At 39.7% G+C, this 19,113-nt stretch overlaps 1 protein-coding gene across 4 annotated transcripts in view; it reads left to right on the top strand.

The window, feature by feature from the left end:
• SLC38A1 (solute carrier family 38 member 1) overlaps positions 1-19,113 on the top strand; it is a 68,302-nt gene that overhangs the window by 15,944 nt on the left and 33,245 nt on the right. For 3 of the 4 annotated variants that reach the window (XM_042946312.1, XM_042946313.1, XM_042946314.1), the window contains 3 exons: positions 207-420; positions 11,645-11,720; positions 12,009-12,124. In XM_042946312.1, coding sequence (XP_042802246.1) covers positions 299-420; positions 11,645-11,720; positions 12,009-12,124 — 314 coding nt within the window. In that variant the 5' untranslated portion in view covers positions 207-298. Of the gene's footprint in view, positions 1-206; positions 421-11,644; positions 11,721-11,832; positions 11,901-12,008; positions 12,125-19,113 lie in introns of those variants that run through there. The other variant, XM_042946315.1, reaches the window with a different exon arrangement.

The raw sequence follows: 19,113 nt of genomic DNA, 5'->3' as shown, positions 1-19,113 counted from the left end.
AGTTGAGATGGAGAGAGATTTATGACAGGCATAAAATTTAGAGATAAACCTCTATAACTAGATGTACAAAGATTGCTTTAATGCATTAGATAGCAAAATGTGTTAAATTATCGGTAAACTTTTTTTTTTTTTTGCTTGTAATAGTTTATCTTTAATCAGTGGCGGTATTCATATGTTTAATAATGTTTTCTTGTGTTGTATTTTAGGGGTGTCAAGCTTCTATTTTTGCTGCTATCCCTTTGTAATACACTCAGAGCAGAATTTGGACTAATTTTTTGACCACAGATACTTTCTAAACATGATGCATTTCAAAAGTGGACTCGAATTAACAGAGTTGCAAAACATGACCGTGCCCGAAGATGATAACATTAGCAACGATTCCAATGACTTCACTGAAGTAGAAAATGGTCAGATAAATAGGTGAGTATTTTTCCACTAACACTTTCTATCCAATGAAAGAAATGTCTCTAAAATATTATTCTGGTTTTCAGTTTTTCCCTTGAATTATTCATTACTAAAGTTATGCTCCATTTGAAAATCTAATCTGAATTTCTTATGTGACATCTGTTGGGCATAGTATGCAATAGCAGATGAAACAAATAGGAAAGTAATTTATTCATCCTTTCAATTGAGTCTAATAAAAAAATATCAATACACTGGACCCCAACCAGCTCTAACTTTTCAAAGCTCTGTGCTTGTGAATTAGACAGACTGCTGGAATTTTGCCGCATCCCGTATCTGAGTGTGTAACACTCTCGTCTGCCCTCACCCACATACTAATCAACAATGGTCCACGTCTTATTTGCCAATGTTCCCATTTTAAAACTGCAAACACATTATTGCAAGCATCATTTATGACACAGCTTTTAAATAATAATAACAATGGGTTAGCCCCAGTGGCTCTCTGAGAAAATGTAGTAGAGAATTAGTACATGAAACAGAAAGAAAACAGAGCACGAGTGAGAGAAAGTAGGGAGGCAGATGGGAAGAGTCTGCCCTCAGAGTTCTCGGCCCCAGTTGTGACCTCAGCGTGTCCTTGCAGCTCTCGGGTCCTATGTTTCTTAAGTTAGAAGGGTAGGACCAGTGTCTTTTTTCTTTTTGGTTTGTTTATTTATTTATTTTGAGAGAGAGAGAGTGCAAGCAGTATAGAGGCAGAGAAAGAAGAGAGAATCTGTCAGCACAGGGCCTGACATAGGGCTCTAACCCATGAACTGTGAGATCATGACCTGAGCTGAGTGCAGACGCTTAACCAACTGAACCACCCAGGTGTCCCAGGACCAGTGTCTTTTTTAAAAAAGTGATCTGAGGCATTCTCTGACATACTGATTTTATAGCCAGCATATGTAGATCCCTTAGCAGGACGCTCTCCAGCTTGGGACTCAGTGTTGTGGTTTGCTTGAAGAATGCAGCCCTCCTAAAAGACCAGGGGAAGAGAGCAGAGTAGACACGACCCCTTATTAGAACACCACCGATCTACACATTTGGGGGGTGGGTGGTCAGAAGGAAATTGGGATCACCACCGATCTATACATTTGGGGGGTGGTCAGAAGGAAATTGGGATTGAGGAAAAGGAAAACATGTCAGCTCACCAGGCATCTTTGTGGAAAGTGTTTCTGGAAATCTGCTCTGTGTTCTGATACGGCGTACAGTTGGAAGTCCAGCAAAGGACTCAGCTGCCATCATTTACAAACTCAGAAATTCCAACCCTGCCTCGTCTCCCTTTTCCCTTCCTTAAATGTTCTTAGAGGTTAAGTCTGCAACCCAGACACTTCCTCGTTATTATCCAAGTTCACTGTGTTATGATGTTTCTTATTGTTGGATGCAAATTTGCTTCTTGCACCTCTTCTGAGTCATTATCAATAATAATTACCATTTCTTGAGCGCCAGGTGTTTTTACATATATTGCCATTTTTCCTTATAACCTCATGCAATGCATTCTTTTGCAAATAAGGATGGTTTAAAAATGCGTTTTACAAATAAGGAAACTCAGGCATCGAGAAATAAAGTAACTTGTCCAAGGGCACACACAGGACTGTGAGAAATCCCTGTCGTTCTGCTCCTCTCCTGCTGCCTCTGACTATAATGCTGGGGCATTAGTGAAAAAGATCGTCTTTACTGGTTTTATTTAACTCTACCAGTGCTATTTTAAGCTCTGTATACCTGGAGCGTCCCGCAGTCACTGCTGACCTCCACTTAATGGTGCATGGGATTCTAACCATTTCACAACTAGGACACTTTGGTTTGATAATGAAGCTTCATTCCCAAAGCAGTGCAAACCTGGAGGACCTTCAAGTGAGTCATTGATAATATTCAGTTTAGAATCTGAGCCAGATCTTTAAATGTTGTACTTACTAAACTGAAAATACTAAGTTTTTGAGGAGGTTACAGCTTGCAGTGACTGGAAATATCCATTCTCGCCTGTGGCTTGGGCACCTTGCCTGGGTGAGCTCACTTCCTCACAGGCTGTGACTCAGGCAGTAAGCAGCTACAGCGGGAGAGCTGGCTGGTGCTGACCGCTTGCTTTGTGGAATTTGGTTCCGCTGCTGCAAATACAGTGTGAGGCATTTCTTTCTTTAATATCCTCTCTTTCACTGACACAGTTCATGAATCTTGCTTCATTCCTGGCTCTAGGACAATTCAAATTAAAAACAGGATATGACAACGAGAAGCCAAAAAAAAAAAAAAAAAAAGGCAAATTAAAAACAAAAAAACAAAAAAGACACCCATCATGATTCCTGCAAAAGCTGTACCTAAATACCTTTCACACTTCTTGTGGCTTTTTCACATTGGTGAGAGGAAAGTAGGCTCAATTATATGAATCTAAGAGAGCCAACTCCCAAAGGAGTGAGTTTTTAGGTCACACTGCCTCTTTTTAGGAAGCTAGAGAGAATGTTGAAAACAAATGTTGGTCTCTCCTTACCTGGCATGTAACTGGTAACTTTGCCCAGAAACTCCCCACGAGGATACTATGAGAATCATCTTTTTTTGGGGCACCTGGTGGCTCAGTTGGTTAAGCATCTGACTCTTGGTTTTGGCACAGGTCATGATCTCATGGTTTCATGAGTTCAAGCCCTGCATCAGGCCCTGCATTGGCATTGAAGAGCCTGCTTGGGATTCTCTGTCTCCTCCCTCTCTCTGCGCATCCCCAGCTAGTACTGTCTTTGTCTCTCTCAAAAAATAAAAAAAATAAACTTAAAAAAAAAAAAAGACTAGTCTTTTTAAGTTTAGTTAAAAATGGAGTAGAGCCATTTTGGTATTAGGACACCTGCCCTTATTCCAGTTCATTTGTTTTCTTTCATGCCCTAATTTTTGGGTTGTAGTCATAGAAATCTATACCTGAAACAGCAAATCCTTTCAAAATGTCCACTAGACCAGTAGTGGTGATATTTTAACGTGCGTATGAAACACCTGGAAACCTTGTTAAAATGCAGATTCTGGTTCAGGAAGTCTGGGATGGGTCCTGACATTCTAATTTCCAGCTAGCTCCCAGGTGATGCCTGTATTGTTGATCCATGGATTACACTTTAGTAGTAGCAAGCTCAAACTTTCTAGGTGTAAGCTTAAGAGAAAGAGTCATCTTAATCATCTTTCTATTTCTTACACCTTGTAATGGTATGATATGGTATGATAATAGTGCATGGTACAGGGTGGATGTTACAAAATATCTGTTAAATGAGAGAGAGACAGACAAAGACACACACACACACACACACACACACACACACACACACAGAACAGTTAGTGCATGGTTTGGATTTAGACTTGTATTGAATCCTGGCTCCATCAATAGATGTTGTGTGGTCTGATGCTTCGAACCTTAGTGCCATCCCTGTGGGACAGGGATGATAATAATACCTTACCTCATGGGATCGTTGGGGAATATTAAATGCAATACTGTTATACTGTTTGTAGGTTAAAATTCAGGCTCTGCATTCAGCCAGCTCATATTCAAATCCTGGCTCAACAGTTTTAGTTGTTAGCAATGTGACTTCAGTCAAGTTACTTAATTTCTCTAAAATGGAGCTAATAATAGTACTAGCCCGTGTAATTATTGTGAAAACAGATGAGAAAACCCATGTAAAGTACTTGGCAGTGTCCAGCAATAGTAAGCCTTTTAGTATGAGAAAAGTATGTATCAATAACAGTGCAACCCTCTTTCTTTGGTAAGCACGTCTGTCTTCTCCACCCCAAGGAATAACAGCATTGCTTAAGGTTTTGCATGGTGGCCGGTTATTGTTACCTTAAAGCTGTTGAAATGTTAAAGTTGTCGAAATATTAGTAGATTATTCTGTGTCCATGCACATATTCATGTATTTTAATATCTATCTACTGCTGTTCTCATCTCGATGTAGAGTTAGTGTTGTTACGACCCTAGAAGCATCTAACAAAATTTGAGTGTCTTACTAAGATTTTTCTTAAAAGAATCTGGGACAACTCTTGTCACTATGCCCTGTACTAGCCTTTGTTTTGGTCCCTCTGTATCTTTCAGAATTTATGTACTAAATATGTATCGCTTGGAAGGACCCTTGAAAATTTAATTATCTTGTCTAAACCTTAGGGAAGGAGATTCTATAACTTCTTGAATTCAGTTTTCATGTCAGAAAATTCTTTCCTTTCTTTAATGGATCCTGTTCCAGTTAAAGTCTCCTTCCCCTCCTTTTTTTCTCTTTTCAGTAGAGTTTACCCATCAAGTAAGGCTTTGTTTACTTCTCAGTCTTCTCTTTATTTATTTTTAATTTTTCATTAATTTATTTTTTAATTCCAGTATAGTTAACATACAGTGTAATATTAGTTTCAGGCGTGCAATATAGTGATTCAACAATTGTATACATTTTGTACATTACTCAGTGTTCATCACAGTAAGTGCACTCTTTGATCCCAGTCCCCTATTTCCCCTATCCCCCCACCCACCTGCCCTCTGGTAACCATCAGTTTGTTCTTTATAGTTAAGAGTCTGTTTTTTTGTCTCTTTTTTTCTTTATTCATTTGTTTTGTTACTTAAATTCCACATATGAGTGAAATCATGGTATTTGTCTTTCAGTGACTGACATTGTACTTAGCATAATACCCTCTAGGTCCATTCATGTTGTTGTGAATGGCAAGATTTCATTCTTTTTTGTGGCTGAGAAATATTCCATTGTAGATATATACCACATTTTCTTTATCCATTCATCTGTGAATGGATACTGGGGTGGCTTCCATAATTTGGCTACTATAAATAATGCTGCAATAAACATAGGGGCGCATATATCTTTTCAAATTAGTGTTTTCATAATCTTGGGGTAAATACCTGGTAGTGGAATTACTGGATCATATGGTATTTCTATCTTTAACTTTTTGAGGAACTTCTGTACTGTTTCCCACAGTGGCTGCACCAGCTTGCATTCCCACCAACAGTACAAAAGGGTTCCTTTGTTTTCACATCTTCACCAACACTTACTGTTTCTTGTGTTTTTTAATTTAAGCCATTCTGACAAGTGTGGAGTGATATCTGGTTGTGGTTTTGATTTGCATTTCCCTGATGATGAGTGATGTTGATCATCTTTTCATGTGTCGTTGACCATCTATATCAGTCTTCTCTTGAAATGCCTTCCTGTGTCTTTCATTCTTTCATGTTTTCCAGTCTCTTTGTTACCTGCTTCTTTGCTCTTGTTCTTTTTTCCTTTTCCTTTTTAATAGATTGTTAACATTTCAGGGAAGGAACTCACAAAGGTCATTTAAGTTCAACCACTCATCCCTTTTGTGTGACGAATCTTTAAATGAAACACTATAATCTAGTAAGAACCTGATTGGTGGAGATTACAATAGGAAGATTTTCTTCTTGTTGTACAACCCATCCTTAACTGGATTGTTGTTGTTGCTGATTTATTTTTGGTTTTAAATAACTGTTCTATGTTTCTCTCCTCCTTTCACACTACCTCAGTATAACGCCTACATCCTCTTTAAGGCTTTGTCTATTGAAGGTCACCACGACAGACACTGTAGGTTTTTGTTTTGTTTTGTTTTGTTTGCAGAACAATTGGCTACCTAAGAGTTGGTTGAATTCTGCTTTGTGGGTACAGACCGACCCTGTGGAAACTCTTTTTTTAATAATACCTTTATCATCTGAGACCACATGTCAAAGGCACCCTTGCCCATAGCCCATTTTTAAGTCAGTAAATAGAAATTTTATTTCAGTTTCTTTGCCAGAGGTCAGTGCTTTTTAACACGCAATTGCATTTTTTAAATGGTGAGATAACAGAAACTTGTGATAAGCTGCATGACCTAGTTATTTTGAATAGACTTTTCCATTACAAAAAAGGTTGGCTTCATTTGTTTTTAGAAAATAGTTTACAGAAATACAAAGATATAAAGAGATATAAAGAGGAGAACATTTTGGAACAACACAAAGAGAATAAAGAGGCGTTCTTTCAGTACTTCATTCTTACTGAGCTAGATTTCCCTGCAGCCTAAGCTACTCCATAATTCCTAAAAAGAAGATGCATATTTGGTTTGTGGAGGGTCTTCTGAGTTGCTACTGCATGGGCAGGTACATTTGGAAGGAGAGGGAGTGAGGACACCACATAACCGCTCGGGATGCAAAGTGACCTCATGGCTCAGTCTGTGCCACAGAAAAATAGTAAATAGGTCAGAGTCAGAAAACTCCATTCAGACCAGAGTATAAGAAGACTCATGGAAGATGAGGGCTTTGAACTGGGAGGACAGGGGTGCCTGGGTGGCTCAGTCAGTTAAGTGTCCAGCTCTTGATTTCAGCTCAGGTCATGATATCAAGGTTCTTGAGTTTGAGCCCTGCGTCAGTCTCTGTGCTATCAGTGCAGAGCCTGTTTGGGATTCTGTCTCTGCCTCTCTCTCTCTCTCTGCCCCTCCTGCAGTCTCTCTCTCTTTGTCTCTCTAAATAAATAAATAAATAAATACACTTTTTAAAATCTTAAAAAAAGAAAAAAAATGTATTTTGAACAGGCAGAACTGCACTGGCTGAGAGCAGGGTCTCCTGAAGAGAGAGTGGATTCCGACTGTAGTTGACCCTCGAACAACACAGGTTTGAACTGCATGGGTCCAATTTTTTTAGCAAATACAGTACAGTACTGGCAATAATTTTTTTTTAAATTTTTTAGAAGTTTTTATTTGTTTTTGAGAGAAAGAGAGAGCAGGGGAGGGGCAGAGAGAGAGGGACAGAGAGAGAATCCCAAGCAGGCTCCACACTGTCAGTGCAGAGCCTGATGGAGGGCTCAAACTCACAAACTGTGAGATCATGACCTGAGCCAAAGCCACGAGTCGGACGCTTAACTGACTGAGCCACCCAGACACCCCTGGAAATAATTTTCTTAATACAGTTTTCTTTTCTCTAGCTCACTTCAGTGTAAGAATACAGTATATAATACATGTAACATACAAAGTATGTGTAATCCATTGTTTGTGTTATCGGTAAGTCTTCCAGTAGGCTATTACTAGTTAAGTGTTGGGGGAGTCAAAAGTGATACGTGGATTTCTGTTGCAGACTATGAGTCTGGAGTGCCCTCTTGTCCAGAAAGAGAGCAGATGCAGAATTGAATACAAGAGAGGCTAATGTCAGGGAGGAGACAAGAGCCCCAAACAGGTGTTTTGTCTCCGTATTTATTGAGCTCACAGGATATTACCCACATGGTGAGCATGAAGAAAACCAGATATTACACACTTGAGCATGGAGAAAACAGTCAGACAGTTATCATTAACTTATGTGTGTAAGAAGCAAAGGGTCTGGGGGGCAAGTGGAGTTTGTGATCAAAGCACAATAGTATATTGGCATCAGATGGAAAGTAATTTACTGCAAGTGATATCACAAGTTACTCGTGATCCCATTATAATATCTTGCTAGCTAACCTTGGGTGCTTTCGCCCCATGGTGGTGGCTTTCTGTCCTAAACTTCTAACCCATTTATGTAAGCAAAACCTGTTTCCCCACAGATTTCCAACTGCACAGGAGGTCAGCATTCTTAACCCCTGTGTTGTTCAAGGGTCAACTGTACTTGTTTTTCAGAGTTTTCAGTCTCTGTTCTCAAAATGCACTGGTCTTGTCTCAGGCCTCACCCCTCTTGGGAAGATCATTTTGAGAAGCAGGGGAGCTAAGATTGGGACATTGAGACAAAATTAAATTAATCAGTACAGGGAATTCATACTTGAAGCTTTTTCAGTGGGGGAGCCAGTGAAGATTTTTGGGAAAACCTATTAAGCCTAACCTCCGCAGAAAGTAGACTGGAAGAGGCAGAATCAGGGAGACACTTGATACACATGTTTTCTGATGTGCTTTTTAATGGTTACTTGCTACTGTATGTCAATTTATCATACTCCCCCTGTAGAAGTTCCGTAGGAAAGATCCAGCAATCATGCAGGGACTTTATTCTTTATCCTTTTACGTTGCACAGTGTTTGACCCTACTGAATGCCCCTGGTGTCAAGGTGTCTGTGGCCCATCCCCTGCCCACCAGTCCTCTGCCACCAGCTCTGAGTGCCGCCAGGCTAGGAACTTAGATCTGCTGTCACAGGCGTTTTATCGGTGTTTGGTTTGGTTTCTTTGAAAATGTTGGGGTTTTTCTTTTGACTTAAAAATAATAGAAATTCTTGGGGGCACCTGGGTGGCTCAGTCAGTTAAACATCCGACTCCATTTCAGCTCAGGTCATGATCTCATGGTTTGTGAGTTCAAGCCCTGCAATGGGTTCTGTGCTGATGGCACGGAGCCTGCTTGGGATTCTCTCTCTCCCTCTCTCTCTCTTTCTCTCTGTCTCTCTCTCTGCCCCTCCCCTGCTTGTGTGCTCACTTGCGCAAGCGCGCGCTCTCTCTCTCTCTCAAAATAAATAAGTAAACATTAAAAGAATAATGGAAATTCTATTTGGAAAACAGGTCCCTCCACAAGAAAGGCAAATGAGGGAGCTTCTAGATGAAGATTTGGTTAGAATCGAGTTATTAAAATTAACCTGATTAAATAGAGCCTTTTACTTAATAGCTACGCCAAATAGGAGTCCATTTCACCCTAGCAAGTCCAGCACCCACTTTCTTTGGGCTGCCTGTGTGAAAAGGAAGACACCTTTCCCTTGCCCCTCTTCAGCCAGATCCGTAAACCTCAGTTCTGTGTAAAGATTTAAAATGCTAAGGGCAAAAGAAGGGCCACACCAATCATTAATAACAATGCTATCCAGCTGCCAGATTGGTCTCCAAAGATACTTTCATTATGTTCTCTTGCTAAGAGCCTGCAATACTATTTCTTAGGCGTCTGCCTTTAAGTTTCCTCTGGCTAGTCCCACCCAATAGAAGAAGCGTTTCCTTCTCTGGATTCCTTATCTAATCTCAGGTTTGCACAGTCAAACCTATTCTGGTTTTAGTGGCACAGTTTCTCCTGAGTTTCAGGAGACCGAGGTTTCCTTCTACCTCCTTTCGCTCTCTCACGGTAACTGGACAGGTTGTAGACACAGGCAGATGCTGAAGGGAATAAGCCAGAGATTGTGCTGCTTATATGAGGTGATGGTCCCAGAGGAAGTTTATAGTATGTATATTGCTTATCTTTAGTTTGTCAGGGCAAAATGAAGCAAACTTGGAGAAGTAATGCCAGGGAGAAGCCAGACCTCTTAGATTAAAGGTGAAAAAGGTAGGTAGCTATAGTAAACCAACATTGATGATATCTGTCTTTCGTTTAAAAATGTTTTATTGTGAAATACCACATCATTCAAAACAGCTTATGAAAATCTAGTGTACGGTTTAAAGATACCTGCTTGAAAATAGTCCAGTTCAAGCGGCTTCATGTTTATTAGTGAAAAAATTCACTGTGACTAGTTCTTGCTGAGGCCGGACAATGACATTTTCAGAAGAAGAGCCTAAAAGCATCCCTAAGGTGTTTTACTAATACATACAACAGTTTACCTATGAATGGCCCTTTCTTTGACAATAACATTTGTTTTCTTAATGGGGAATTTTCTTTTTTAATTAGAAATTTAGGCCATAAAGTTCTTATATTAACCCTGAATATATTTGATGATTCTTAGAGCTTTCTGAATTCCTGCTTCAATTTTTTAAAACATACTTTTTAAAATTTTATTTATTAATTTTTTAAAGTTTTATTTATTTATTTATTTACTTTTTAACGTTTATTTATTTTTCAGACAGAGAGAGACAGAACATGAACGGGGGAGGGTCAGAGAGAGGGAGACACAGAATCTGAAGCAGGCTCCAGGCTCTGCACTGTCAGCACAGAGCCCGACGCGGGGCTCGAGCTCACGGACCGCGAGATCATGACCTGAGCTGAAGTCGGCCGCTTAACCGACTGAGCCACCCAGGCGCTCCTCTTTTTTTTTTTTTTTTTTTTTTAATGTTTATTTATTTTTGACACAGAGACAGAGCATGAGCAGGGAAGGGGCAGAGAGAGAGACACACAGAATCTGAAGCAGGCTCCAGGCTCTGAGCTATCAGCACAGAGCCTGACGTGGGGCTTGAACCCTCGGACTGCCAGGTCATGACCTGAGCCAAAGTCAGACGTTTAACCGACTGAGCCCCACAGGCGCCCCTATTTTTATTTTTTTTTTAAATGTTTTTATGTATTTTGAGAGAGAGTGTGTGTGTGCGAGTGGGGGAGGGGTAGAGAGAGGGAGAGAGAGAATCCCAAGCAGGCTGTTAGCTAGGAGCCCAACACAAGGCTCGAACTCACAAACCTTGAGATCATGCCCTGAGCCAAAATCAAGAGTCAGACACTTAACCAACTGAAACCCAGGCGCCGCTCCAGTATTCTTTTAAATGCCAGCTTTATAGGGCATCTGGGTGGCTGTTGGTTAAGCATCCGACTCATGGTCTCACGGTTTGTGAGTTCGAACCCCACATCGGGCTCTTTGCTGTCAGTGTGGAGCCCACTTTGGATCCTCTGTCTCCCTCTCTCTCTCTCTCTCTCTCTCTGCCCCTCCCCCACTTCAAAAATAAATAATCATTTAAAAAAATAAATGCCAGCTTTATAGTATCCTTGACATTACCTAATTTTCAGTTAGAGAAAAATCTACATAAAAGTTAACTTGTATTGTGTATAGTCATTTATTAATATTGAATGATTCGAATCTGAATGATTCGAGATTATAGTTCTTTTTGATTTAGGGTTGTCTTTCATATCATCTCAGGATGAGCACCTGCTGTTAATAGTGTTTTGTACTAAGTACAGTGAGGGGTATAAAAACAAATGAGGTGGGGCCCCTGGGTGGCTCAGTCAGTTGAGCGTCCGACTTCGGCTCAGGTCATGGTCTGGTGGTCTGTGAGTTCGAGCCCCTTGTTGGGCTCTGTGCTGACAGCTCAGAGCCTGGAGCCTGCTTCGGATTCTGTGTCTCCCTCTCTCTCTGCCCCTCCCCCGCTCATGCTCTGTCTCTGTGTCAAAAATAAATAAACATTAAAAAAAAATTTAAAAACAAATGAGGCAAAGTATCTGCCCTTGGGACACTCATAGTTTACTTGGTAAAACAAGAGTGTAAACAACTAATACTGGCAAGGGACAAAGCAAAATAAAACAGAAAGGTGGTTGAATGGGGCTGTAAACTCTTAAGTAATTGACTGATAACTTTCCCTGTGTGATGTTTTGATAAGTAATAATGTTAACCTTCGATCATTATTGTGAAATTAAATTATTCTGCATGTCTTTACAGCAAATTTATTTCTGATCGCGAAAGTAGAAGAAGTCTCACTAACAGCCACTTGGAAAAAAAGAAATGTGATGACTATGTAAGTGTCATTATAATAAAGTTTGCTTATTTGTTTTAATCCCATAAATTGGGACAGATGTTTTTAATGCATGTAGCATCCTACCAAAAGTATAGCTATTTATATTCCCCAGGATATTCCATGGACCCTGTGTGTTTTCTCCTGAAACCCATTTTGGAAAATAACCAGACCACTAAACAAGTATTTCTTGAATTTTATTTCTGCACTGGTTCCTAATAGTGCTTTAAAGACTTTGACATGATGAACTTTCTTGGGGACGGTTTTGCTTATGTTTGTCTCTGTGTTTAGATTCCAGGAACAACCTCCTTAGGCATGTCTGTTTTTAACCTAAGCAATGCCATTATGGGCAGTGGGATTTTGGGACTCGCCTTTGCCCTGGCAAACACCGGAATTCTACTTTTTCTGTGAGTGTTGACAGTGCTGTAATTTCCATTTTAAAACTGTATTTTCTGTATGTTCCTGTTCATGTACAGAAGACACTGGAAATATTTCCAAGTAGTTTTTATTTCATTTTATGTTTTTACTAACTTGGCTAAGTTGTGAGTACATACTTTTATATTGTTTATTGGAATGATTTTCCAAGTTGCACCTAATGTTTATAAGAAAGTGGAAGGAGAAAATCTTTCATTAATCAAAAACACCAAAATAAGCATTTATAAAAAGGGTTAAAAGATTTCAAGATAGCATTTTTTTGGTATTTTTGGATTCTTTACCTGTCATTTTAAATCTCAGCTAAAAGGTCAAAATATTAAGAGGTATTTAATCCAACCACTCACCACTTCGGTGTTTGGATTGCAGTGGAACATGTACTATATCCAAAGGTGATTGTAAATTTGTTTGTAATAAATAGCCAAGAAGCACAGATGAGAAATTAGCATGTACTTTTCTCTGAGAGTTAGTTAAAAGAAATTAGGCAATTTTGTTTTTAAATAACTTTTTCTCACACTGTTGAATGGGATTTTCTGCAAATGTACAGAGAGCTTATTTTTAGTTGGAACAAGATGAAAACAGACATAGAATTTATACCAGGAAAATTCTCACCCAGCCTGATTCCCTTCTCAAACCTCTAAGGAGTGTCAGGGGTGTTTTGCCTGATGAGGCAAGGAGGACATTCTCTTCTTCCAGCCTTTTCCCCACAAGACTACACTCACGTCTTTGTTGGCCTTGCTGAGTAGTCTGTATCCCTGGGTCGTTTAGATAGGAGCATCATCTATGCTTGGAAGCAGTGACCGAAATGGCTAGTAATCCTACAAATTGTGTATATACCTTTAGAAAGACTTAGAAAACTGCAGTGAAAGTACATTGTTACCCATTCCATTACTCAGGGATCAGTGATGTCCAGCCATGCTGTGCCATACTGGTCAGTAGCACTAGGGATTAATACTCTTTATAAATTTTTTTTAAAAAATGTTTTTATTTATTTTTGAGAGATAGAGCACTAGCTGGGGAGGGGCAGAGAGAGAGGGAGACACAGAATCCGAAGCAGGCTTCAGGCTCTGAGCTCTCAGCACAGAGCCCGATGCGGGGCTCAAACTCGTGGAACTCGTGAACTTCGAGATCTTGACCTGAGCCGAAGTCAGACGCTCAACCGACTGAGCCACCCAGGTGCCTCTAGGGATTAATACTCTTATGTGTAAATCACTAAAGATGTCCTTCCTAGACTTAAAACTCTGTATAGGACAGTGAATTCAATGCATTTCTTCTTCATTGTCCATCCAACTCAGTAAATCCAACTGTAGCCTCTTCTCTTTATTGCCCTGGGTGGATCTTTCTATGTAGCCTTTCTGTTTATGTATATCTTGAGCCAGGTGCCAGGTTTTAGGGTAAAATGATAAGAGTTGGACAAAATATTTCTCTGGCGATTTTTTTATTGGTATCTGTGGAATTCTGACCCTCTGAGGATGCCACGGGGTGGCTTGTGCAGCTGCGCTTGTGATTTTCAGAGCAGTGGCAGGAAACACCCGACTGCTAGTCGCAATTCCTCTTCTAAATGGCTGTGTAGTCTTAAGCAAGTGACTTGGCCACTCTGAGCTTCAGTTTCCTATTCTGTAAAACAAGGAAATTGCCCTAGAAAAATCTCAGAACCCTGCCAACCTCCGAAACCCTATGGTTCTGTGACTAATTTTAGTTATTCCAAAGCTGGAAATATGTTCAGCTCAGAAATGTGTTTTACATTGATTTACTTTTTTTTTTTTTTTTTTAGTTACTGCAGTATATCAGGTAGTTCTATGTTTAACATAGTGAAGGGTCCATTCTTTGATGGTGGTAACAACAGCAACTCTTGCAGCTCTTACTTTGTAGCAGGTACTATTCTTAAGTGTTCTCTGCTGAATCCTTGCAAGTTTGTGAGATAGGTCCTATTAGTACTTCCCTGCTTGATGGATGAGGGAACCGAGACAGAGAGAACAGACTTCTAGTTTGGAATCTCTCTTTGTCACCATTCTGGGAATCCCCTTCACCTCTCTTCTCTGCTAGATCCCGCCCCTTGTTCCCCATGTTCCATTTCTTCCTCTTTCTGAATGTTCTTCCTTTTGTTGCTGAGAAGGGATGAATAGAAATAATTTTTTGAGGCCTCCATGTCTGCAACATGACTTTATTCTGACGTCACCTTTGATTGGCAGTTTGGCTGGATATAGAACTCTATATTGGCAGTAAGTTCCCTTCAGAATTTTGAACGTATTGCTCCATTGTTTTCCGGTCTCTTCTGGTGTGAGGTCCCATATCCTCCTGATTCCCGGTCCTTGTATAGCCAGGGTTTTTGTTTTATTTTATTTTGTTTCTGGAAATTTGTTGAATCTCTTTGTCCCCCATGTTCTGCAGCTTTACAGTGATGTGTCTTGATGTGGGCCTGTTTTCATCCATTGTGTCAGGCTGTTGGTACATCCTTTTCTTTTGGAAGTTCATGGTCTTCAGTTTGGGGACATTTTCTAATATGTTTTTAACGTTTATCTATTTTTGAGAGAGAGAGACAGAGGCTAGGGAGGGAGGGGCAGAGAGAGAGAGAGGGAGACACAGAATCTGAAACAGCCTCCAGGCTCTGAGCTGTCAGCACAGAGCCCAACATGGGGCTTGTACTCAAAAACTGTGAGATCATGACCTGAGCCAAAGTCGGAAGCCTAACTGACTGAGCCACCCAGGTGCCGCAGGGGACATTTTCGTATACACTATTGTGTTAATGAATTTCTTCCTCCTCTTTCCCCTTTTTACTCTTTCTGGAACTACTCCCCAGATTCTGGACCTTTCTGGACTTGTCCTCTAATTTTTATTCTTTTCTTAAATTTTCATTTCGATAATTTTTCTCTTTAGTTTCTGGAATATGTGCTCAAATTTTTTCCCAGCTCTTTACTGAGTATTATTTCTGTTATTATTTTTTTATTTACAGGAGCTTTTAAAAAATTCTTGGAATGTTCTTTTTTGATATTCTGTTATTTTGTTTTATGATTTCAGTGTATTCTCCAAGGATTCTAATGACAGTTTTCCTCTTTTACAGAAAATTTTGAACATAAAGTAGAAAGAATAGTATGAGATTCCCATGTTCCCGTCATCTCCTGGCCTCACCTATTTAATCATCCACCTCACCTAGATTCTCTCAAAGCAAATCCCAGCTCTCATATCATTTCATCCATAAATATTTCAGTATATTTTTCATTATATATATATATGTATATGTGTATTACATATGTATGTATTACATATGTATACATATGTATATTTATTACATATATATATGTATTGCATATATATGTGTGTGTGTGTACATATATATAATGGACTAAAACATAACCATAATAGTTGTACCTAAAAATTATCAACAGTTCCTTAATATCATCAAATAGCCAAACAATATTTGAATTGCCTGTTTATCTCATTTTAAAAAAACCAATTGGATTTTCCAAATCAGTACTCAGATAAAGTCCATATAGTGCAATTGGTTGACATGTGTTCTAATTTCTTTTAATCTATAGGTTCCCCCAATTCTCTCTCTCCTTTGTATTCTATGCCATATATTTGTTGAAGAAACTGGGCCATTTGTCCTATAGAGGTCCCACAGTCTGAATTGTGCTGATTGTATCTCTGTTGCAAGTTCATTTTTAGTTTGTTTGTTGGCTTTGGATTCTTTCATTTTGGAATCTTTCCTCAGGTATTAGGTGGTCCTTCTTTGTCTATTATATTTAAAAATAAGGGATGGGGGAAACCAGCCTAATTCAAGCCCGGCACAGGTGAGTGGGAGCTTGTTGGCAATAGCTTCACTTAAAAGGGTTGTCTACAGCCCTTTACTTGGGGAACCACCAGTGTCAGTAACTCTTTGGCTGTTTCAGATTGCCCAGCATCTTCCTGTCTCCTGCCGGAGGGTCTGAGCATTTCTGCCATCTTTCTGGGAACCAAGGTGGGGGTAGGGCTTGTGGTGAATATCTCACTTGCATGTGTTCACCGAATCCCAGCTTTCATGACAGTACCCACTCCCCAACAAGTTGTACTGAGTCCCTCACCCAGACACCTATATTTTATACTTTCCAGAGAATGTATCTTCACGTATATACTTCTGCCAGATGGAGGGGGAGCAATCATAGCTTTACAGAACAGGGGCCTGGTCTGGGAAATCTCACTATCTCTTGAAGATCCCCTTTATTCTAGTTTATCCCTTCCAGTGTTCCCTATTTCCAGTAATGCTCTCAGGGCCTTTTGGGAATTCTGTGGTGAAAATTAGATTGGTCTTGGCTTTCTCTACTGCTAATTTAAGGTTTAGCTTTGTCTGCTTTCCAGTTCTGAAATTTTGTTATTATTGTCCTCTCATGCTCTTAGGAGGGAGCAGGAGTAAGTTCTTGTATTCAATCTACCATTCCTAGAATTCAGTTGACTTTTAATTATAGTGATTCAGGCATAATTGATCTCTTGTCTCATGACTCTTTAGTTTCCAACTGAAGCAAAGAACTGGAAAAACTTGACTCTTATGGTTGCAGGAAGACTTCCCCTACATAAAATTATTATAGATCATTCGGTTATTTGCAAGATGCATGAAAAGCGGGCGCAACAAATCATCAAGTGAAAGCTCACGAAGGTAGCTGTATAAAGACCCAAACTTAAAGTTTTTCACAAAATGTAGAACAAGGACTCACTCTGTGTGTTGTAAAACCAGCTGCTCCTACAGCTGCTCAAAGCCAAGAAGCAGTTGGCAGGATCAAGATATTTCATCTGGTACAAGGCCCTGTTCCAGACTCATATTAGCCAACATGGAAAAAGAGTCCAAGCCTGTCCAAACTTCTTTAGAAAAGCAGCCGGAAGGCTCCTCCGAGTCTCCCTGAGGCTGGGTGCGGAGCTCTTCACTGGAGTCATCTGAAAACTTGTGGGAGTGATTTCTTTTTCTTGGATGAGTTTGGGGCTCATTTTTTTTTTGACCTAACCATAATGGCTGTCATCTCTGTTTAACACACATCTGATTCAGTTGGATTCGGCGAACTCTGCCCTGTTGTAAGAATACAGTTCAGTTTTGTGTTTTTCTGAATTCCGAAGCCCTATAATTCCATCTGAGGAACAGGAGGTATGGGAATGGGGAATCTCAGCTGACCGTTGTTCTGACAGGAGGTGTTCTCTGTTGGAAACAAAACGGGGCTGTACCCAGAGGCAGTCGTTTGGGGATGTGCTGAGGCACAAGTATCTCAGGGTAAAATGTACCCACTGAAGTGAGTTTTCCTAAGAGTGAGTATCCTAGGAAAATGCAATGGGTGCTGAAGAATCTTCCACTGTAACTTCCTGTTCTACCACTGATTTTTTTTTTACATAGTTTCTCCTTAACTCAGTCATAGCCAAAGTGGCATCAAAAGTAAATATTGGCATGTAAGAATGGCAGGTTTTGTTTTTATTTCACTTTACCGTCTCCCTCACTCTGGCCCAAAACAGGAAAGTTACATTTCTAAAGATATCTATTAAAGGCATACATTATATAGAAAGTTAATGTCTTTAGAACGTATCATCTCATAGCAGTAGGTAAATGAGAGGTTTATTAAACTACACAGAATCTGACAAAGCAATAAATGCTTTATGTTTTCCCATAACTTCTTAGCAGGTGTTATTGTTTATTATTATTTTAATAATGTAGTCCTTAGGTATAAAAGCATGAAAAAGGAGAATGTAATTCATGATACTTCTGAGAGCTCAATGATGTCATCATTTATTGTAAACAGTGCGTTTTTAAACCATCTGTTTCAAATATAATTCTAAAACAACGTAACAATCTATGTAGACAATAGTTTAAATTTTATTATGGTTCATTACAACTCCAGACTTTTTTGAGTCTTGTTTTCTATTTTCTATGGCTGTAAGGATACAAAAGATAAATAGCTAAAAACACTTTGAAAAGTGGCACGCAAGAAGATTATGTACTGTTCCAACCTCATAGGGCTGCTATGAGAGAGTGTGTGGGTGTGTGGGTGTGGGTGTGTATGTTGTGAGTGTGTGTGTGAGGGAGAGAAAGAGACGAAGAGAGTACCAGTAATGTAACACCTGGTATTCAGTAGCACTATATAGTAAGTATTTGCTGAAGTATTAATTAGGTAGTCACTAAATAATGGTTAACATTTATTGAACACTATTCTACTTGCCATATTATCTCATTTAATCTTCATCACCACTCAGAAGTATTAGCTCCATTTTACAGATGAAGTAATAACTGAGGCTTAATAACTACTTAGCAAGTTGGGGAACCAGGGTTCCATCCAGGCTTTCTTTTTTTTTTTTTTTTTTTTTTTTTTTTTTTTAACGTTTATTTATTTTTGAGACAGAGAGAGACAGAGCATGAACAGGGGAGGGGCAGAGAGAGAGGGAGACACAGAATCTGAAATAGGCTCCAGGCTCTGAGCGGTCAGCACAGAGCCCGACGCGGGGCTCGAACTCACGGACCGTGAGATCATGACCTGAGCCGAAGTCGGACGCTTAACCGACCGAGCCACCCAGGCGCCCCCATCCAGGCTTTCTTGACTCTAGAACCTGTGTGATCTAAAACTATATACTATAAAACTAAAACTATATACTGCTTGGGTGCCTGGCTGGCTTAGTTATTAAAGTGTCTGACTTCGGCTTAGGTCATGATATCATGGTTCATGAGTTTGAGCTCCACATTAGGCTCTCTCCTGTCAGCACAGAGCTTGCTTTGGACCCTCTGTCCTCCTCTTTCTCTGCAGCCCCCTCTTCTCCTCGTGTGCTCTCTCTCTCTCTCTCTCAAAAATAAACATTAAAAAGAAAAAGGGACAAAAAACTATACTGCCTTTTAGTGATGCCTCTTCCATAACCAAATTTGCATTATTACTGTACATCACAAGAGAAATTTTATTCTTATCAATAGATACTAGCAAGTTAATATTTTAGCTTTAAAATCACTTTGTATAGGAGGGCACTT

This window comes from Panthera leo, chromosome B4, assembly GCF_018350215.1.
Source record: "Panthera leo isolate Ple1 chromosome B4, P.leo_Ple1_pat1.1, whole genome shotgun sequence".
Lineage (NCBI taxonomy): Eukaryota > Metazoa > Chordata > Mammalia > Carnivora > Felidae > Panthera > Panthera leo.
This window is presented reverse-complemented; position numbering and strand designations above follow the sequence as displayed.